Raw genomic sequence first — 22,872 nt, forward strand, 5'->3', positions numbered from 1 at the left:
TGCATTTCTAAAGGGTGGTATTATGGGGCTCTAGATTTCAGTGGCAGTTGTATCAAGTCTATTAAGTTTACAGTAAGAGAAAACCTATCAATACAAAAACCAGAAAACAAAACAAAAAAAACCAACCACCCTACCACTCATTTGTAGACTATTACAATCAGACCAAGTTTTTACTTCTTACATATTATAACCATCAACAGATAGGGAGAGTGGAACCAAGTATGCTTTGCGCTGTTGAATCAGTTGTGCTCTACATGTGCTCTCAGCAATTTTCAGTGACACAAAAATAATTCATTATAAAATTATATTGCAAAGGTTACTGCTTTTAGATTGTTGTAATATTGTTTATGAACGTTACACAAAATAGTGTGTATTTTTGTGTTGTTGTTGAAGCAGATATCAAAGGAACTTTCAGAAGACTGTTAGAAGTGCTCTGCCTTTGGCCAGAACTGATGTACATAAGTGTTACTAATATCTGTTGAAATCTATTTAAAATAATCCTTTTGAAATTAGTCTTCACTTCTTAGGTAGAAGGAAGTTAAAAAGCTTTAGGCTTTATATAAGTGTGAATTTTTACCTTACAGTTTTTTAGTATTCCTTAATTTATTTTTTATAACTATTTCAGACAATTCACCATTTGAAAAATATGAGAAAAGGACAAAGGAGATCTTCAGTTCTTGTTACCCACCCAGATGTATTGCCAGATCAACAGGGTACTCATGAAGTTCAGCGTCACATTTCACATCATGCAAATGCACTTGGTCACTTCCATATAGCAGCAAGCATCAACCCTAATACAGGTGAAATAAAACCATTTATTAAACTGTAACAATATATTTGTACAAAATGAAAAAAATAAAGGGGGCTGAGATGCATTCTTTGCTTTGCCTTATTGAATACAGGGAATTTGTAGGAAGACTGTTATTTCACAAGTCTGTTACTTGGCATAGAGTTTTGTAAGACAAATGAGGCTGAATTTATTCTGAATACCTTCAGCACTTTTAAAAGACAATTAAATTCATCTTTGCACATCAGAAAGCAAAAGAAACCTAAACTTGAAGTCGTCTTTGCGTTTCATTGTTGGGTTTTGGGAGGCGATGGTTTATGATGAATAGAGTATTTGCTTCCTACAGAATATGTAGTGAATGAAAAAAAGCTGTACCAGATTTTTTGGCAGGAAACCAGCTACTTTTTATAGAATAATGCAGAATATTTTAAACAAGGAGAAGATTAAAGAGCAATCATGTGCCTTACCTAAAATTTGTACATGAAATGACAACACTGCAACATATGAAACTGAACAATTAGAACTGTTGAGTATCATTTACCGTTCACATAAGAATCAATTTTCATGTAAATGTATTGATGTTAAAATATCTTTACATTTTTTTATTACAATTGCAGGTAGAAACTTGATCCACGTCTTACCTTTTCTAATCTTACAGGCACAAATTATATTCTACCTGAAATAAGTTAAATATCTTAATTAAGAAATCTCTGTGTGTATATAAAAATAAAAAGATGAGCAGTTTAATATATAGATTTTTTATTTGTTTAAAAATCTCCACAGATATTCCATCAGTCTTGGCTGGAACAGCTTTTAATATAGATGAAGGAAATGGAGGCTTCGTTGTTCACTGGTTGAATAATAAAGAATTTAATTTTACATCCTCTATTGAAGTATTTATGCAGCATCTAAGAAAAATTTCTGAACAACAACTAGAACAAGATTTTGATGTTGAGATTGAAGAAGAAGAAGAAATGGAAGAAAAAGAGAGGGGATTACATATGAAATTAGATCATGGTTAGTAATATCAAGATATGTAGCACAAGAATTATTCTGAAGCACATTAATGCAATAACTAATGCAGTTATTTAGCACAAGAATTATAAGTGCTAACATTTTATCACTAATCTAAAATAAATATTCATTTACAGCTGAAATTTTGGCTGCTGTAATTGTAGGCATGAAAAATTCAATTATGTACGCTGTTGGAATGCAATAGTGATATACACAGTGAAAAAGAAAGGTAGCTTTTGTCTTTCATTTCCATTTTGGATATATTCCACTGAGCTATGAAATTATGACTAAGACCTGCTTTCTATTACCTTACAATCTGATTGTCAGTAATGACATACCAACTTATGGCAAGCTTTAAGAAGGGTTGGACATAGCTCCATTTTAATGCAACTGCACTGTTTCCAGTACTGATAAGATTTACATCTTAAACCTTAGATCACCCGATGATCCCAAGTGTAGCTTGTCACAAAGGAATGGAGAGACATATTTTGAAATTAATGAGGGAGAACTTATTCTACCAGAAGTACTTTACGTTGGTGTGGGAGGGTCACTTGGCCAGTAAGAATGTGTAAAAATAAAAATCTGTCTACAGAAACTAGTAAGACCAAGTAATGATAGTAAACTGATGATACATTTTGTCATTTATAATGCTTAGGTTCTTAAAATCTAGATTACTGATGCAGTAGTTAAGTGTGTGATAATTATTACTGAACATGCACTACATACTAGTTTATCAATGATTATATACCATATATTTCATGATCACCTTCTAAATAAAAAAAAAAACTACTACATTAATTTGGAACCAGCATTCATATGAAATGGGTGGTTTTGTATAGTTGACCAGAATAATCTTAGGCAGGGCATTACTCTAAGTATCTGGATTTTTACGGTTGTATTTATTATTACTTGTATTGCATAGTTAGAAGCGATAGTCAAAGGCCAGAGCCTCATATTTTTGTACAGACAGACCAAAGAAAAATGTTTCTACCCTCAATGTGCATGAATGTTCTTATCAGATAGTACTATCAGCAGATTAAAAAATATTGTGGTGTTTTGAGTAAAAACCAATAGGGAAATCTTTGCAATGGATAAAATGGCACATTTCTTTTCTGTTGCAGACTTGTCTATAGATAGAGAATCAGAGACAGGGACTGGTACAGGCTCTTCAGAACATGAAGATGGAGAAAGAGAGGGAAGCCCCAAAACATCTCTACTAGCAGGCCCACGCATGCCTCTTCCAACAGTTTTGTTAGATCGGAAAATTGAGTTGCTCCTAACTGAATGGAACAGAAATCCAGATATGCTTTTTACTATCCATCCTATTGATGGTACCTTTTTGGTGTGGCATGTGAAATATTTAGATGAATACACTCCAGGCATCTTTCAACAAGTTCAGGTATTGTATATTTGAAATTGTTTTATTATTTATGATCTTAATCAACAATCATTTTGTCCTTTCTTTTATATCTGAACATCAGTATGAATTTAATTTTAAGTACTTCCTGTGAAACAGCTATTTATTCAGACTTAAGCTGGGTTGTTATATTCTAATTTTTTTCTTTCTTTTCTTTTCTTTCTTTTTTTTTTTTTTTTTTTTTTTTTAGGTTTCATTTTCTTCTAGGATTCCTGTTGCATTTCCATCAGGAGATGCTAGTTCCCTTAGCAAAAATATTATGATGTATGCTTGCCCTGTCTTTGTAAAAGATAACAGTAATGCTGTACATCAGAAGACAATGGACTTTCCAGATAATACTCTAGCAAATAAAGGACAAAGCTTTGCCCAGGACAGTGCAAATGTGAATATAATCTCTCCCCTAGTAATGATGATTTCCAAACATGTAGATGGCTCTCTAAATCAGTGGGCAGTTACTTTTGCTGATAAATCAGCTTTCACTACTGTGCTAACTGTGTCACATAAATTTAGGTACTGTGGTCACCGTTTTCATCTCAATGATCTAGCTTGCCATTCTGTTTTACCATTACTGCTAACATCTTCTCATCATAATGCTCTATTAACTCCTGAATCAGACAGTTCCTGGGACTCTGACAGGATAAACAGAATAATGGATCCTATTAAACATGTGAAAGGTTCTTCTAGGCAGCAACTTAAAAATGCAGCAACCCGTACATTCCATGACCCAAATGCAATCTATAGTGAGCTGATTCTGTGGCGTGTAGACCCTATAGGACCTTTATCATACACTGGAGGAGTATCTGAACTGGCTCGAATTAACTCTCTTCATACATCCGCTTTCTCTAACGTAGCCTGGCTTCCAACACTTATTCCCAGCTATTGCCTTGGTGAGTATACTTAGCATGTTTCCATATAGAGTTAATACTGAAAGTCACAGAATTAATTTGTTAAAATATTACTATTGTATTTGGAGTATATTTATATTAACTTTTCAGTAATTTCCTTGTATTATGCAAATTAAGCATTTTTATTTCATTTGAGGCTAAGCTACTTCAAAACATTTCATCTTGTCTGAGTCTGTCTGTAGTTACTGTGCATCAGCTGACATTCAGTAACTTCTTTGTGTGAGTAAGCAATCATCACTCTCACAAACAACAAGATGATCCCTTTCCTCAGTGCTTTAGGCAGCTTCACTGAGTGTTCTCTGCATTGAAATGCTATTAATAATGCAGATGTTCTGATGACTTAGGCATCTGGGTTGTTGGCCACATACAGCTGCAGGAGGCAGTGGGTTGCACAGAACTAGTTTTTGGACTGCTTGAACATCTGAATTATTGGGAAAGATTTTCAGCCAAAATTTCCAGTATCAAAATCTTTTAACATGCTGGCTAAGAATTCTGCTTAGAAGATCCTGAAACAATACCAAAATTCTTCAGGCCATCAGTGGTTTACAAAAGCCCAGTTAGAACACAGAGTATTTTTAAAGAAATAGACTACATTAACTTTACAGAACTGCAAACAATACTTTTTCAGAGGTCAGGCAGTACAACATGTAATGTGTAATGCCCTAGGACAATTCTTCAGTTTTTCTATTTAATTTTAGGGCTGTCTATTGCAGTTAGGAAAATTGTCTCTACGAATGTTGCTCTATTCAGCCACTCGGATACTTATTTTTGAATTATCATAAAGATGTTGTTGTAGTAGTTGTCATCTTTGTATACAGTACTAAAAATGTCGTTTGTGCTGTGGATGTAACATTAAATTTTATACTAATAATGCCAGGTTATTTTATTATGCTAAGGCTAGTCTGACCTTTTAAATGATTAAATGGGTGTCAAAGATGATGTACAACCTCAAAAATCCTAAGTATGCTTAATAAATGCATAACATAGCTTTGATTTAAAATAAAATAAATCCATTTTCTCTGCTTACATAGTAACATTCTGTACTGTCTGAATCCCACAAAGTCTTCTAAACACAAATAACTAGCTGCTTCTCTCTTATAATGTAAGGGGAAAACATATATCAGAATAGAAAACCTTGTGTCAAGCCTGTTCTGTACACTGTAAAGAAGCAAAAAAGACAGTCTGTTACAGTTTTTCATATATTATTCACTACTGCAGATATATTTCTCCCTCCACTTTTATATCTGCACTTTTAACTGGAGGGTAGAAGGAAACATTCATAGAGGTTAATATTACCCAAAGAGCCTAGAGACAGTAACCAAGGAAAAAAGCTATAGCTAATATAGCTTTTCTGAACAGTTTGCCTTAGACTCCTACTCTGACAACCTAGGGATGCTAGAATTAGCACTTCTGAGCACCTCCTTAGAGGTGACAGTGAAGAGAACATAATCATTTTAAGGAACGGCAGCGTTCCCTTAGGTGTACTACATACTGGTTTTTGCATGTGTGAATGATGTTTGTAAACATATACGAATTCTGCTTAGATTATTCACTTTTATGAGGAGTTTCAGTTACATAAATGAGCAGAAAGGGAGTTATTTCAAAGTTCAAGTACTGGTGGCTTAATGCACACATTTACTTAGGTTTTTGCTTCAGTACTTTATGAAAATTATGTTAGAAACATACTCAGGTATTGTGAAGTGGATTGTAATAGACTACCTGATGCCATTTGACTGCCATTTTTTTCTCTAACTACGAAATTTTTGTGTTTTCTATTAGGTACATACTGCAATTCTGCTAGTGCTTGCTTTGTTGCCTCCGATGGCAAAAACCTGAGACTCTATCAAGCCGTTGTAGATGCACGAAAACTTCTAGATGAATTATCTGACCCTGAATCATCTGTAAGTTTTATGTAGCAATGGTTTGAAAGTATTAAAATAAAACTAATTGAAGTAACTTTTTTTTTCCTCTCCAGTGGTTTGTCTTCAATTAGTTCTGTATAATTTTTATGCCATTCCATGTATAGGATCTTATGCATTATACCTTGCAGAGTTACATTTTGCAGCTGTCTGTAAACATTAGCAGACAGAAATGCAGCTATTACTACTAAAAGTGGCTGGACTGAAACGAAATTTCCCTGACAAGTTTCCCCAGCCTGTAGCAGGTGGGGGGAAAGGAAAAATGGGAATTTTTTTTTTTTTCTTTGTCTTCTCAAAAGAGGGGAGTCAAGAGCAAGTAGGAAGTTGAAGACAGAAGAGCAAGACTTAGGTGTATCCACCTAAGTTACATTTATATATCAGGAAGGACAGAGATGGTAGGATAGGAGGGAATCAGCAGGTTATTGCTAAGGGTAATATTAGCTCTTATTTTTTCTGTAATAAGCAATTTTTTCATCCTTTTTTAGCTGTCATTTCTGTGACTTTAAGCAAAGTAAAGCCTGACCTTGCACTGTTAACTGTATAAAGAAGCACATCTTTCCTTTTTTTCTATTCTTCTGTTATTTTATAAGCTATCCAGCAAGATAGAGCCTGTCACTATTCAGATCAGTCTGAGGAATCTGTTCTAGGAACCATGACTGAACATTCCAGCAAAAATCAATAGAGCCTTCAGTTTATATATAAGCTGTACTGATTTATTTTTTTACATGTTGTGACAAAACCTGAAGCTTTAAAGAAAAGTGATGAAGTGTATTTGAGTTTCTCATGGCACAGATACTAAGTTATGTTATGAAAGGATAAATCTTTAAATAAACAACATTTAGTTTCCATAAAAACTAGTGTGCTATCCCCATGAATAGCTGCAGACTCACAACAGTGCAAATGTCCTGATAAACACATTATTCATAATTGCCAAAATGACAACAGGAAGAAGTCTGTTACAGTTTACACCAACAAGGAAAATCAAAGCATCAGTTTATTGTAAATGACTGCAATTTCCTTCTGTCTAAAGGAAAAATATACTAACTCTTCTCATTTTGCTCTGTTTCAGAAACTTATTGGGGAAGTGTTTAACATTGTGAGCCAACAATCTACTGCTCGACCAGGATGCATTATTGAACTCGATGCAATAACAAACAAAGTAAATAAATAGTTAACTCTTTAAGGGTATCACATAAAAGGTGTTTAATAGCTTTGTGTATTAATTAACCTAATCTGTTGAAAAGAATTCTCTATGGTGATAATGACTGCCTTGAATTTTTGTGAATGTTGAGATACCTTGAATGTTTTAGTCAGACAGCTTTCTTTTAGCTGCTAGGAGCTCAAAGCCCATTGTTAGTGTGTAACAGTATTTTCTAAGCATAAATCTTGATGAAAACAAAACTTAACTAAAGACTGGTTTACAAACCATCATAATTTAAAGGAAAAAAACAACAATCCCCCCCAAATACAAACAAACAAAAAGATGAACAACATTAAAAAAAACCCCAAACCTAAAAACTAGACCTAACTATTCAAAAATGTAGGAATCATAGCCATGTATGACTTCAGTTTTTTTGTCTGTCTTGTAAGACAAATTTTTATCTGTTAACTAATACAGCTATACATTTCAAACAATGAGGGGGTAGTATTATTACACCGTGTTCTTACTCACAGTTGTTTTGATCATATGTGTTCCAATGCTGTTTTCTGTTAGGAAGCAGCCTGTGGAAACAGTGGTTTACCATTTCTTAATTAGACATCTGGATGTTTTTAACATACATAAAGACGTATATCTCTGTCAATAAATTTTCCTGTCTTTTAAGTATTAATCACATAGGATCTTCAATTTTAAGTTCAGATTTACAAAATATTTTTCTAGAATTTTTATAGATGAGTACAGGGAATACTCTTTTTCCATGTTTCTCTGGAAAAAGAGGGTGTTTTGCAACATGAAAACTTTGCCATCACTGTCTTTGGAGGACGTATTTTTCTTTGCCTGCAGGAAAGGATTTCACTGCTAGCAGCCTCCTTTGTAGAGAGGTGGAGGTACTGCAAAGAAATCTGGTGCTGTCAGGAAGGACAGCTGTTGAGATATCCAATTCATGCAATTCATTCCCTTTTTTTAGATTTCCCAAGCAATTCACTGCAGATATGTCTTCCCACTGAAGAGGGATAAAAGTCTAAGAGTTTTTGCCAGTGTCATTTGTTCAGCACCTAAAGAAGTAAAAACCAATCAGATACTAATTCATCTGTCAATAACTGTGGCAAAAATGTTATTACGTAATTTGTCTAGCATAGTAGGTATCAGTGAAATTATTTGAATATACAAACAGTAGGTTCTAGAATATGCTGCTCTTAATATAAGAGGAAATTGGTTAGTTTTCCTGATGCATTGAAATAATTTTCAACATTATAAAAGAAAATGATCCTCATCAGTAGCTAGATTGCACAAAAGAAATAATTGCATTAGTACAAAATGTTGCTATACTGTTCTGGAAGCATAACTATTGCTTAATGTTTCAGTGTGGCTCAAACACACAATTGCTTCATGTCTTTCAAGAAGATTTCATTTTGGGATACAAACCACATAAGGAAGATGTGGAAGGGAAAGAAACTGAGATATTTTTCCAGCCATCACAAGGTATAGCATAAAAATAACTACTATGAATGAAGGAGGTACCAAAAATGTTCTTAAAGAATACTGAAATCTAGCTGGCATATGCTAGTTTCCTTTTTAATGAGAATCTCTAGAATTCGGTATAATGGCTGTTTCATGTTTCTCATATGAATTGTTGTTTACATAGTAATGGTATTAAACAAAGGTATTTTGCTTAGAGTGAAACATTTTAACTTATATGGCAAAGTCTATTTTTCACAGTGCTGTATATTATATGTAAAAAAATGTGTACAAAATAAAACAGAATTGTATTTTCTGCATCAATATGTTGTTCCAGGTGATAAGGTGAATATATCCGACTTCTGAGTTAATACAGTAGAAAGTAACTGGGGAATTTGGTAGTAGACTTAAAACTTCAAAAGAAAAAGGACGAAAGCAGGCAGGTGGAAAAGAGTTTTTACAATCTAGCAAAATAGTTCAGACTGACTGGGAGACCAAATATATCTAAAATTAGATTTGCCACTAATACTCAGGTTGTCTGTAAGTCAGTCTATCTTGTTATTTTTGAAATTCTTCTGTAGCCATGAGCAAACAAAATGTCAATTAAAAATGTTATTAATGGTACTGTTTGAATATTTTGTTTAATAATCAAGCAATTTCTTTCAAAGAGGAAAACGGGTTTTTTAGTACCAATTTTTAGAGAGTCTTCTATTACTGAAAATTATTTATGTTGAACATAAACTTCATGATAGTGATAATAGGTTTAATTACAGGGTATCGTCCACCACCTTTCTCAGAAAAGTTCTACCTAGTAGTAATTGAAAAAGATAGTAATGGCTGCTCTGTTCTTCAGATGTGGCATCTTCATCTCAAATCTGTGCAAGCCTGTTTAGGTGAGTGAGTGACTATAATTTTCTTAGACATTTCTTTCATATTATTTAAAGTAAAGCTTGGTGGTTTATTTTAAAACAAATTATGTCACCTTTGTCAAGCAGAAGCCTCAAAGTCAGGAATCTGTGAAATAATTTCTCAATGCAATAGAAGCAGTAAGATTCTTTACAAATGTCGGTTGCATTCTATACCAATAGCAATATAAAAATTAGTTGATAGGGTGAGTAATGTACTTAAGCACTGGATTCTTTATTTTAAACTATCAGTATTTCAGAATGTTACGGGTATCTTAAAATGAATAGTCACAGCATGCAATAAAACTAACGCAGCCTGCACACACCATATAATTATTTAACATGTGGCTTAAGCGCTGCTAAAAAAATAAATCTGGTTATAGGACATTCATGCCTTGTCCTTACTTATAAACGATTTTAACACTTTCGGCAATTTTTTTTTATATAGCAAAACCAACTGAAGCTACTTCATCAGAGAATAAGCTTAGTGTACCTGAGCAAAAGACTGTGGATTCTTCTCCAGATGTATCACCTGGCATAAGTCCCATTCCACGATCTTCATCAATTGCTAATCTTCAGACTGCTAGTAAACTCATTCTGAGCTCCAGACTTGTGTATAGCCAACCTCTGGATCTTCCTGTTGGTGTAGAAGTAATAAGAGCAACTCCATCAGCAGGTAAATTTAACATTTTTTTTCTATCCAGTTGGTCCACTAATTTTACCTCCTAGTTTATAGGATTGTATCTCCTCGGCCTATCACATTCTGATTTACTGATACAGGGAATGCAGGACTAAAGAGGCTCTCTCAAATCATTGTGACCTTGTCATGTTGCTCTTTCACAAATGTATCAAGTCCCCACTGGAAAGCTGTTCCTGACACTTAATGCTCTAGTAGTTGGAAACTTAACTTCTATCCCTTGTTTATTAATGAACAATTTATACCTGCTTGTTCATTGGCCAGCATTAATGTGTTGGGTATATAGTGCTTTTTTTACCTGATGCACTTACACCTTCTTTGTCTGTCTTTCTGTGTCTCTCCTATCTTAGGAACCCTCTTAGGTTTCATTTTTGTAGGCTATATGAACTTAATCTTAACTTCCTTAATCTCATCTGATTAAGGCTTTGTATTCCTGTCATTATTCTACCAACCCACTCTGAATTAGTTGAGTTCCAGCTTATCTTCTTTGAATAGTGACCAGAAATGCAGATGATTAGTAATATTCAAGCTGCAAGACTGTTATCAGTCTCAATACATTTGCCCTACCCAACTCCAAATTAGAAAAATACCAGGTTGTAAAGCTCTCTATCAGTAGTTGGACAGTGTTATGTCTGCCTTTTTCATATAGGCATTCTACTTTGTATTACTAAAACTAAATATGTTTGTTCTAACTTCAGGTCACCTGAGTTCTTCATCAATATACCCAGTCTGCCTCGCACCTTATTTGATAGTAACATCATGTTCAGACAACAGAGTGCGGTTCTGGAGGTGTACTGTAGAGACAGACCTAAACAGCAAAAATGAAGAAAGGGAAACATATCATTGGAGAAAATGGCCTTTAATGAATGATGAAGGAGAAGACAACAGCAGTACAGTGAGCATAGTAGGGAGGCCAGTTGCCGTTAGCTGTTCTTACACAGGACGTCTTGCAGTAGCATACAAACAACCCATACAGCATAATGGTTTTGTGTCCAAAGAATTTTCCATGCATGTTTGTATACTTGAATGTGAGTCTACAGGAGGATCAGAATGGGTTTTGGAACAGACAATTCATCTGGATGATTTAGTTAAGGTTGGAAGTGTACTTGATTCAAGGGTCAGTGTAGATAGTAATTTATTTGTTTACAGTAAATCAGATGCTTTTTTGAATAAAGACAAATACCTGGTGCCCAGTATCAAGCATTTGGTGCATTTGGACTGGGTATCAAAAGAAGATGGTTCGCATATATTGACAGTTGGAGTTGGTGCCAACATCTTCATGTATGGAAGACTTTCAGGAATTGTAACAGATCAAACTAGCAGCAAAGAGGGAGTAGCTGTCATTACTTTACCACTAGGTGGTAGCATAAAACAAGGTATAAAGTCGAAGTGGGTGTTGCTTAGATCAATTGATTTGGTATCATCTGTAGATGGCACTCCTTCACTGCCTGTTTCTCTGTCCTGGGTGAGAGATGGTATACTGGTAGTGGGAATGGACTGTGAAATGCATGTTTATGCCCAGTGGAAACATGCTGTCAAGTTTGGTGATGGAGAAAGTGATGTTTTTACTACTGAAGACACAACAACACAAGATCCACTCAAAACAAGCTTGATAGTGAAGAAGACCAGTGTAATTGATGGGGCAGGTATTGTGGATGATGTCTTTGGCACTCCAACTGTAATTCAGGATGGTGGCCTTTTTGAAGCTGCTCATGTTCTTTCACCTACTCTACCCCAGTATCATCCAACCCAGTTATTAGAACTTATGGATCTGGGTAAAGTTCGCCGAGCCAAAGCCATTCTATCGCATTTAGTTAAATGTATTGCAGGAGAAGTTGCAATAGTTAAAGACACAGAAGCTGGAGAAGGAACTGGTCCTAAACGCCATCTTTCTCGCACCATTAGTGTAAGTGGTAGTACTGCAAAGGATACCATCACAGCTGGAAAAGATGGTACTCGAGACTACACAGAGATAGACTCAATTCCGCCACTGCCACTGTATGCACTGCTTGCTGCAGATCAAGATGCCACTTATGTTTCTGAAGAAACTTCTAAAATACCTCAGGGGTCTGAAGATCATGCTAAGAGAAAAACAGAGGATCAGTACTCAGATCTATTCCAGATTCAGCCTGTTACAACTGAAGACTTCATTGATTTTGAGCCTGAAAAGAGGGAGAGTAAATCAAAAGTTATTAATCTGTCACAGTATGGTCCAACTTACTTTGGCCGAGAACATGCTAGTGTCCTTTCAAGCCACCTGATGCACTCAAGTCTGCCAGGCCTCACTCGACTGGAGCAGATGTTCCTTGTAGCTTTGGCAGACACTGTGGCCACAACAAGCACTGAACTAGATGAGAACAGAGATAAGAACTACTCAGGTTAGTAACTGACTATTACTGAATTAACATTTGTTTTCTTCTCAGCAAAGGTAAACTTAGTCCTTGGGTATTTTGGGATAACAAAGCCGAAAGCTAGCATTGGTTATTCAGATTAGATGCAGTAAGAAAGAAAAACACTTAAATATAAATCTCTACTTATATTTCATACATAATAAATAACTTGTAGTTCAGGTTCTCAGCACGTTTAGAAACATACATTCCTCACACACTGCATATGGTAAGTTGTATATATGCCTCTTGTGGTCACCTGCGTGTTCAAAAGTCAGTATTTTATATTTCACAGGAAGAGATACCTTAGATGAATGTGGCTTACGATATTTGTTGGCTATGCGCTTGCACACCTGCCTTCTGACATCACTCCCACCTCTGTATCGAGTTCAGCTGCTTCACCAAGGTAATTCTTAGGGCGAAGTATTGCTCTCATTTGATCCACTTGAGTTGACAGGATCTGGTTATTTTTGATCTATAATATTATGATATTTCTATTATCTGCATATTCATTTTAGATTATATCTATTCCACTAACAACCTTATCTGGCAAAGGCTTAGTATAGGCTTCCCTACATGCACTGAATAGCAAAAAAAGTATAGCTGTAGAACAGAAGAAAGATTCTGCCCCATTCAGTTTGAGGAATGAATAAGTTCCTCAGCCAGATGACATACAGATTTTATATATATTTCATTGTTTCTGCTGGAGGAATGAAGATATTGCTTTACATAAGCATGGCTTTATCTTACCTTAAAGATTATTTTACTGTTTTCATGACAGCAGGTTGTGAAATACAGGAAAGAAAAGCAGGTACCACCTAAACAGCAGAGAGAAAGGTTTCTGGCCCAGAATGGGTCTGCCTCTGTGATAACAGAATATTTTTCCTTCAGTCTTTTGCCATATAACTCTAGTACAAATACGAATGCAGTTCTGGAAAATGATGGAAGAAGCACTGAGGAGAGGACATCCCTAGTGAGCAAAAAGATATTTCAGCTGTTCCTTTAGCAGCTCTACTTCCTGTTGAGGGAAACAGTCTCTCTCAGATCTACGTAACTCTTGGGTTGGTGATCCCACTTTGCATCTCTGACATACTCCATTTGCTTATTAACAAGTCTTAATCTTCTGAATTTTATTATGTTATTGTTTAGGCCTATCTACTTGCCATTTTGCATGGGCTTTTCATTCTGAGGCTGAGGAGGAGTTGATCAATATGATTCCTGCTATCCAGAAGGGAGACCCACAGTGGTCTGAATTAAGAGCTATGGGTATTGGTTGGTGGGTCAGGAATATCAACACACTCCGAAGGTGCATTGAGAAGGTACTTCTTATTGCTTACAATATAGTTACATGCTATTAGGTATGCCTCAACAGATATGCACAGTGACTTGTATATAGCAGATTCCTTTGTACTCCAGCCCAGCCAGGAGACTGTGTAACTAGTTTTTTCTGTGCCAACTGATGTTGGTAGTCCTGGCTTACAAATTTCATTATTCAATAGTAAGATATAATACAACTGATCTAGGGAAAAGCCATTTCTGAAGCACCTAATTTCTCCCCCCCATATTTTACAGTATGTTAAAGGTCATATTAAGTACTCTATTTTGAGAATAACCTTGTGTTCAGATAGATGAGACAGTATATATCTGTAGATTAAACAGGGAATTATGCTTTGAGTTCAGTAGTGGGTTTTATTTAAGAAATAAATATATCTAAAAATATTAATAAAAACTATATAAAGGGTCTTTTTGCAAATTTTCTATTTTTTATAATGGAGTACTATAGAACATAGATCTGAACTGCAAATAAATGCAGGTTTTACTCTTCTGAAGAGTCACAAAATCACTGTTTCACAGAAATATGCACCTATATTATGTAAAACCAAAATAACACCAAATCTCATTTGCAGGCAGAGTATTCTTATGGGAGGTCTAATAATGGATAAAATGCAATATCGTTTTGGATAATATCTAAAACTGTTTCCCATAGCTACCAATGAGATTTAAATCCTTGCTTTAATAAGAATTTCAGCTTTCTTGTAACTTGAAGTTTGATGGATTTGAATAATTACTAGCTTTAGCTTTGTATTACAACAAATAATGCAATCTCTGAAATGGTCTGTGGCACAGAAATACTTACTAGTTTACTGAATTTCCAAGTCATCTGTTGTAAAAATACTTTTTAAAAATTTACAGGATACTCAAAAGAACCCAGGAGCAAAACTTAATTATCCTAGTACTCCAAATCAAATGCAATTACATCTCTGAGTCCTATACAAAAACTAGTGTTCATTAAAAAAAAAACTTGTATTAGCTTAAGTATATGGAAATAATGGATTGCGAGAGGAATTTCACCTAATAGCATGAGTTACTGTAACATTTTTAAAGAGATTTTTATTTGCACATTTGTAATGTCCCACTGTGGTTGAGAGGGGTTACTATCTGCAGTGCTGCTGGTTTTCTGACTCTTAAGAACATTTACAGTGTAATGAGAGCTGTCACATATGAATAAAACATTCTGACAGAAATTATTGTTGCTTTGTAGAAATAATACAGTCACCTAGATCACCCTCCCTGACAGAGAACATATGTTATTTAGCTAAAAGCAGCCTTTATATTTTCAGTAATAATAGTAGGTTTTGTTTACTACAGGTTGCAAAAGCTTCATTCCAGAGGAACAATGATGCCTTAGATGCTGCACTCTTTTACCTTGCTATGAAGAAAAAGGCAGTGGTGTGGGGTCTGTTTAGGTAAGTTCGATTAAATCTTAATTGAACCAGCAATGCAAAGCAGAATTTATTCAAGATTAGAGTTTAATTTAAAGTGATATTGTTCAAGTGATTGTATGCTAAGGTTATATAATAAGTAGTTGAACACATTGCATTTCTTTATGCAGGTCCCAGCATGATGAAAAGATGACTGCCTTTTTCAGCCACAACTTCAGTGAAGATAGATGGCGCAAAGCTGCTTTAAAAAATGCTTTTGCTTTGTTGGGAAAACAACGCTTTGAACAATCAGCTGCATTTTTCTTGCTAGCAGGTTCACTGAAAGATGCTATAGAGGTATCTACTTTTGAGAAATTAAGATTCGATTTCTAATTTGACCTATGTAACTGCATCCTTACAAGCTATTCTCTGCTGATATTTTCACAAACTGTGACAGCACAAATGGTATGGTATGTCCACACATGACCCCCTTGTGCCCTGCAGACATACCATTTACCTCCGCACTACTGTGAAAAGCAGCTTGGAAGCTGATCTGAAGGCCAGAATAATTGTTCAGATACATCAGTCCTCAGTGGAAGCACTCTTGGGAATACCAGTCATGACCCTTCTGGCAAAACTTTCTGTTTGATCAGCACAGTTAAGCTGTAGCACTCTGCTCAGCCGCCAGCTATTCTGCATGACCTATTGTTACAACTTTAAGTAAAAAAAGTAGTCAGAGTTCTCTTCTGAAGCAGCCCTAGGATCCCTTTTTAGTGGAGCTGTGATGTTGCCTGCCACAAGGGAGGCGAAAGCTGTAAGCAGGATCATAACCTAAGCAGTACCTCTCAGAAGAGGATGGGAATTAGAGAACCTTTAGTAATCCTGCCTATTTACATGCAGTATGTTTGTCTTCACCTGAGAATGTAAAGAATTTTCCTCAGAGGTTAATTCTGCAGATAAGACAGTGTGAAGAATATCTTACTATTAACATTAAAGTTGGAAGTTATGTTTATTCTACTAGGTAGAATAAAAAGAAACATCTTTACTTCTGCCATATTAATTTTTGACATGCTGATGTACTGCTATGCATATGATAATTCCGGAAATAGAAGAAAGTACACTTCTTTCCAAACATGGAAGAAAATATGTTACTTAGATATATATCACTTACCACATTTTTGACCCAAAGAACAGATATGATGAGGAAAAAATTATCTGTTCTGTAAACATATATTGCTATTCCCTTCACTGTTATTTTAAAGAACTACCTTTCCCTCGTAAAGCAATCTTTTCCCCACTTCTTATTGTAGGTGTGCCTTGAGAAAATGGAAGACATCCAGTTGGCTATGGTTATTGCTCGTTTATATGAATCAGAGTTTGAAACCTCTGTCACATACACCTCCATTCTTTATGAAAAGATTCTGGGTTGCCATAAGGATGGAACTGGGTTCAGCTGTACTAAATTGCATCCTGATCCATTTCTGAGAAGCATTGCATACTGGATAATGAAAGATTACACTAGAGCACTGGACACATTATTGGAACAAACACCTAAAGATGATGATGAAAACCCAGGTAAGGGAGAAACGTTAGCCTGATGGGACAAACTTATTAAGACAAAGTAGAGAAGGAGAAATAGTTTCTGTGTATGTATGCAGTCCCTGCCATTATGCTGAAATCATTAAATGGCTTCTGTACTGGCCCACTCAATTTCTACTCCTAAAAAAAAAAAAAAATTCCAATTTATTCTAAGGACTTGTCTCCAACCCCCAATACTGAACTTAGTTCTGCCGTCAGATAGGCTCAGGAGGGCCACCTTTGTTGGGTAGTTCCCTACAATACCTCTCTACTGAATGCTGGCTAGTCTTTATTCCAGTGGACTTAAATTCTCATTCTTGCTTCTAGGAATTAGCAGTGTTCTATAGCAGGATTTCCTATCCTGTCTCTTCTGAGACTAATGTTAAGTGACAGGTGGCTACATAGGTTTCTGTGGCATATTCCCTCCCTTGGGGAAATCTCTACCTGGCTGATTACCTCAGCTTTTTTTAGGCTTAGCTGAGTGGAGTATAACAGTGAGGCAAATGAGAGAATTCAGTATCTTTCTACTCATCCAGATCATACCTTTAATCTTTTTGGGGGGAATAAGTAATTCTTTAATTTTGTTTTGGCAGCTAGACCCAAAACTGTCTTTGTTATTGTGTTTTGACAAATCTCTGTAATGCAGGAAATACTGCAAAACAGAATAATACCATTTTAAAGCTATTTTCAATAGATGTCGTATCTGTTTAATTCCTTAGTTATTATCAAGTCATGCAATCCTGTGGTATTCAGTTTTTACAATTATCTTCGGACCCACCCTTTGCTCATCCGAAGATACTTCAGCTCACCAGAAGGGACTTTGGCTACCTTAGGTCTAAAAACTGAGAAAAGCTTTGTTGATAAAATTAATCTTATAGAAAGGAAATTATTCTTCACTACTGCAAATGCTCATTTTAAAGTGGGCTGCCCTGTACTAGCTCTTGAAGTCCTTTCCAAAATTCCAAAAGTAAGAAAAAAGTCTACTGTAGCTGCAGAGAAAGATCCATCTAGTCCTCCAATACAGGCTGGTGTTTCAGATTCCAAAGCCATAAGGGATGGTGCTGGAAGTGGTGATATAGACTGGTCAAAGCCAGTTTCAACTTCCTTTGCTTTGGAGAACACTGTTGAATCTTCAGCACAATTTGACTGGAGTCAACCAGCAGTAAAATTTGATGATGAGCCCCTTACTCTTGATTGGGGTGAAGACAAAAATGGGTCAGATGAAGAGGACAAGGATGTTGGTATAATGATGAAAAATTCAAAATCTGATTCTAAGAATGGAGAAGATGAGAGAAATTCAGACACCAACATCCCACAAACACCACATGGGGAGATTTCTGATGCAGGAGACACTGAGGTTGATGTTATTGCTGAACAATTGAAGTTCAGAGCCTGTTTGAAGATCCTTATGACTGAACTGAGGACTTTGGCTACAGGTTATGAAGTAGATGGAGGAAAGCTCAGATTTCAGCTGTATAACTGGCTTGAAAAAGAGATTGCAGCTATGCATGAAATATGCAACCATGACACAGGGGCCAAAGACTATTGTAAAACATATACCAAAGTAAATGGGGATCTACTTGATCACGACGATATTATGGATAAGCCAGACATTGGTTCGTATGAACGGCACCAGATAGAAAGACGTAGGTTACAAGCAAAACGAGAACATGCTGAAAGACGAAAGTGGTGGCTGCAGAAGAACCAAGCTCTTCTAAGAGTTTTTCTAAGTTATTGTAGTCTTCATGGGGCACAAGGTGGTGGTTTAGCATCTGTAAGAATGGAGCTGAAGTTCTTGCTGCAAGAGTCACAGCAGGTAAAACAAATTCAACTAATTTCTATTCACAAGTGTGAACAGTTCTGGACTGTCACTTTTGTCAAATGCTTAAGTTTGTGCCTAGATAGATACTTCTTATGTTCTGCAAGTCTTATGGCCAAGATCATTTTAATGTTCTTGGAGAAAGAACTTGGTATTTAAGCGTGCTGCTTTTCCACATCCTGATTATTTGGTTCTTAAGAATCTGTATATGACATTGAGGATTAGGCTACCTATAATTATGGAATATAAATGTTGCTGTTTATACTATAGCTGCAGCATTATATGTGTGTTTTAATAAAATTATAATTTTGATCACAATATTCTGGGTACCTATGTAATAAATTAAATTCACAGTTGCTGAAATATGACAAAATCTCATTCCCTGCACCTCTGCAAATCATGCAAGGGAGCTACAAGGAATGGGGTCTTAGCTGCAAGGCTCAACAAGTAATACCAAGTCAGACAGGGTAGTGCTCCCTTTTACTATATTATGACATTTTCTACATTTATTTCATACAAAAAGAAGTATTTTCCAGCAAATGTAAATGACTAACCTGAGCTACAGCAGATAATCTGATACTGGGCAAGTCATTTAACTTGCTCTAGTCCTCGATTTTTCACATTTCAAATAGGAGCAGTAGACAACTGTTTTGGTGGTACTAGGCTTAGCACAATCTTTTAAGAATAAAAAAAAAAAAATGTTTGTTTCCACTTGAGGAACTCAGATTAGCGCAAATTTGACTTCTGTTATAAAACTCAGACCAGTGAGTATTATGTCAACTTATGCTACTGCAAGTGCATTTTTAGTTAGTGTTTCTTAATAGACAATGCCAACACTTCCTAATGAACTACATAAAAAAGCTCTCCCTGCACTAAACTGAAAAGAGTTCCAGGAAACTTGGCTATCAGGTCTGATCCATATTATTATAGTAAAGAACTTACTTTTGACATCAGTCACAATAAAATCTTGTCTGTACTGTGTAGACAGCAGTGGAAGAGGATAAATAACCCTGGAAAAATATTTAAGATGTAAAATTATCATTTCTTTAAACTTTTTTCTGAAAGCAATCATTTTAAATACAATCTTTTCTTTTAAACAGGAAACTACTGTAAAACAACTTCAGTCTCCACTTCCATTACCCACAACGCTACCGTTGCTTTCTGCAAGCATAGCATCCACAAAAACTGTGATAGCTAATCCTGTGCTGTATTTAAACAACCACATCCATGATATTCTTTACACTATTGTGCAGATGAAATCGCCACCACATCCTAATATTGAAGATGTCAAGGTAATGAAAAGCTTTCAGGAAATGCTAAATCATTTTTTATAAAATGGGGAGCGAGCATGCGAAAAATAAAATGTGGTGTTTGAGTTAACTTTTCAACACTTACCCTTTCACAATACTGACCTTCTCCCTTAAGTCTAGTGACTGAAAATGCTAGTTAACCACTTGCTTTCTGACATCTTTTTGAATCCGCTTAGTTCCCTTTCATCCAAATTCTGGTCATTCTCAGGGAACTATTCAAATGTGAATGTTTGCTAAAACACTGAATTCTTGGCTCTTAAAACAACATGATCATGTAAGTCAACTAATTCTTATCGTTCTAGACAAATCCTGTAGGGAGATTAATGAAAGAGATTAATGGGAGACTGTAAGTTACCATATAACCTTCTATTAAGATAGATATTGTAAACCTTACTCAAGCGTGAATTTCCTCAAGTGTACTGTTTTTTAAGGAATTGTGGTGAATTACTTTATCTGACTCCATATTCAGGAGTGAATAACTTCTGTTCAGATTCAGTAAATGGGGGGGGGGGGGGAGCCAAAGAGCCTGAGACTATGACACATTTAATTAGTAAGAAGTTAAATCATTATTTTGTACATTTAGATCAGTATTCATATTCATTAAATTAATTTGAATTTCTATTAACTAATTAAATTAGGGAAAAATTAGGAAACTAAATGGGTTGTCCCACTGCAAGGCAGTTAAGTTTCTAAAACTGTAACCCAAGCTCATTTACATCTCATTTTCTCTGTTATAGCAGTTGACTCCTTTTCCATCCTGCATTATGCTACAGCAAGCATCTTTCTTACTCTAAAAACTCATACTTCACATACATTTTCTTTTAAAAGAGAATTCAGAAAGAAGAGCTGACATCTCCTAACTACAAAACAACTACTTAGATAATTCATAGCTTGAAGCTAAGGTTTAGCATTTGATTAAATGGAAAGATAGTAGGAAAAGATGGAAATGAACACAGGGTGGGTTTAAAAAAGTTTACATTTTTAACAGTTTGACAGTACCATTTTCTTCACACTGTGGATTTCATCGGACTTTCCAAGAAATCCTTGCATTTCTTCTGTTTAAGAACTGGAGTGTTTCTGTTGCATTGTGAGGCAATAACGGAGTATTATTCTTGTTACTCCTGGAGACTTCTGGAAATTTATAAGCACATAACTGAGGTAAAAAAGAGATTATAGATAAAACAATCATACAATGATTACACAAACTTTTGTATTTTATGCATATTGAGCAACTACTACTACATTGAACTGCGATGTTATATAATACAGCTTCCAGGAACCATTCTATCAAATTCATTATCATAACAGGACATACTTAATCATTCCTTCAGTATACTCATTCATTGTGGCAGTTCTATATTAGAATAAAGTTAATTATCTTGACATAATATTAGAAGGTTTTGACTGCAATCAAATGATCTTGAACAAGCAGTTGTAATTTTCAAAGTACTGTATTGTAAACTTAAAGTAACATTCAGTTACTATTTCCTACACTTGTGTTAAAACTAGGACATTCCTGCATAACAAGTTTCTAATGCTGTTTAGAAAGAATTGTAGTTTACTCACCTTTTATATGTAACTTATGTATAATTTATTGGCTGTTTTTATTTTAGGTGTACACACTTCATTCTTTAGCAGCTTCGCTTTCTGCATCCATTTATCAAGCACTATGTGACAGCCACAGCTACAGGTAAAAATGGAAGTGTTCTTACAGTCCTACATTTGGAGTATACTTTGTGTATCCAAAATGGAAATTCTTCGTGCATGTGTCTAAAAAAGGGATTAAATATCCGTGTATGGGTATAGATACTTAAACAGTATACACATTGCTAGCTTTGATATGCAGATCAGTTTTACCCAGATAAAATAATACCAATCATTCAGATTTTTTCCAATAAATAATAGGAAGATCTGGTGTCACTCTCACTTGGGATGCTTGTGAAAAATATTTCATTCATTGCTGAATAGGGGTGCAGGGGAAACATTTGAACCTAACTGAAGTCAGGTTTCAGGCAGTTTATATTCCAAACTGGAAGAGAATGCTGTAAAAATGTTTTTAAAAATTCTTCACAACAAATATATTATTAAAATTTTTGAAAAAGCTTTTTTCATATCTGGAGCTATGCATATAACATATTAAAATTGATAATGCCACATGGAAACATTTCAAGTTTTAATAAAAAATGTATTTTGTGTACCATAAAATTATAAAATTCTTGAGTTAGTCCTATAGAATTTTAAATGTTGCATTTTCTGATTAAAATGAGAAGCGTGTATATATACTATACTTTATTACAAAAATATTATAAAATCCTTTCTCATAAAAAAAAAATTAATTTGTATTTAGCAGTCAAACAGAAGCGAATCAGTTTACAGGGATGGTTTATCAAGGACTGCTTTTGAGTGATCGACGCAGACTGAGGACAGAAAGTATTGAAGAGCATGCAACTCCAAACTCATCTCCTGCTCAGTGGCCTGGTGAGACAAGAATAAGGTTACTTTTAGCACCACTGGACCAGCTCCACATTTCAAAATTATTTCACTGTCCTGTAATATGATGGATGAAATGACAGATGATCAATGATGGATAAGTGTTTCTGATTTAGTTCTCAAATTAATAACAGCCTTTAACTTTTTCACTTATCAAAACAAATAAAAATAAACTTTCTATGTGGCAAACATCTTGCTTGAAGAAGAGACCGCGATCTTTAGGATAAACTCAAGCTGATAATTTCTCATCCTAAAATGTTTTTCTCCAGTCTGCCTCACCCCCTAGCAGAGCTATTTCTGTTAGCTGTTTCTACAGTACTGTCTT

At 35.2% G+C, this 22,872-nt stretch overlaps 1 protein-coding gene across 12 annotated transcripts in view; it reads left to right on the forward strand.

Moving 5' to 3' along the window:
- DMXL2 (Dmx like 2) overlaps window positions 1–22,872 on the forward strand; it is a 55,578-nt gene that overhangs the window by 16,941 nt on the left and 15,765 nt on the right. For 9 of the 12 annotated variants that reach the window (XR_008238313.1, XM_052808514.1, XM_052808519.1 and 6 more), the window contains 19 exons: window positions 626–800; window positions 1,571–1,804; window positions 2,923–3,200; window positions 3,409–4,105; window positions 5,903–6,024; window positions 7,112–7,201; window positions 8,566–8,683; window positions 9,433–9,552; window positions 10,013–10,240; window positions 10,960–12,639; window positions 12,944–13,054; window positions 13,798–13,967; window positions 15,298–15,395; window positions 15,542–15,707; window positions 16,661–16,925; window positions 17,648–18,744; window positions 19,848–20,039; window positions 21,671–21,747; window positions 22,405–22,535. Coding sequence is in view for 11 of the 12 variants with exons in the window: in XM_052808514.1 (XP_052664474.1) it covers window positions 626–800; window positions 1,571–1,804; window positions 2,923–3,200; window positions 3,409–4,105; window positions 5,903–6,024; window positions 7,112–7,201; window positions 8,566–8,683; window positions 9,433–9,552; window positions 10,013–10,240; window positions 10,960–12,639; window positions 12,944–13,054; window positions 13,798–13,967; window positions 15,298–15,395; window positions 15,542–15,707; window positions 16,661–16,925; window positions 17,648–18,744; window positions 19,848–20,039; window positions 21,671–21,747; window positions 22,405–22,535 (6,049 nt within the window). In the remaining variant the exon portion in view is untranslated. The remainder of the gene's footprint in view (window positions 1–625; window positions 801–1,570; window positions 1,805–2,922; window positions 3,201–3,408; window positions 4,106–5,902; window positions 6,025–7,111; window positions 7,202–8,565; window positions 8,684–9,432; window positions 9,553–10,012; window positions 10,241–10,959; window positions 12,640–12,943; window positions 13,055–13,797; window positions 13,968–15,297; window positions 15,396–15,541; window positions 15,708–16,660; window positions 16,926–17,647; window positions 18,745–19,847; window positions 20,040–21,670; window positions 21,748–22,404; window positions 22,536–22,872) is intronic. The other 3 variants (XM_052808516.1, XM_052808518.1, XM_052808521.1) reach the window with 1 other exon arrangement.

The sequence above is a fragment of the Harpia harpyja genome, chromosome 14, assembly GCF_026419915.1.
Source record: "Harpia harpyja isolate bHarHar1 chromosome 14, bHarHar1 primary haplotype, whole genome shotgun sequence".
Classification (NCBI taxonomy): domain Eukaryota; kingdom Metazoa; phylum Chordata; class Aves; order Accipitriformes; family Accipitridae; genus Harpia; species Harpia harpyja.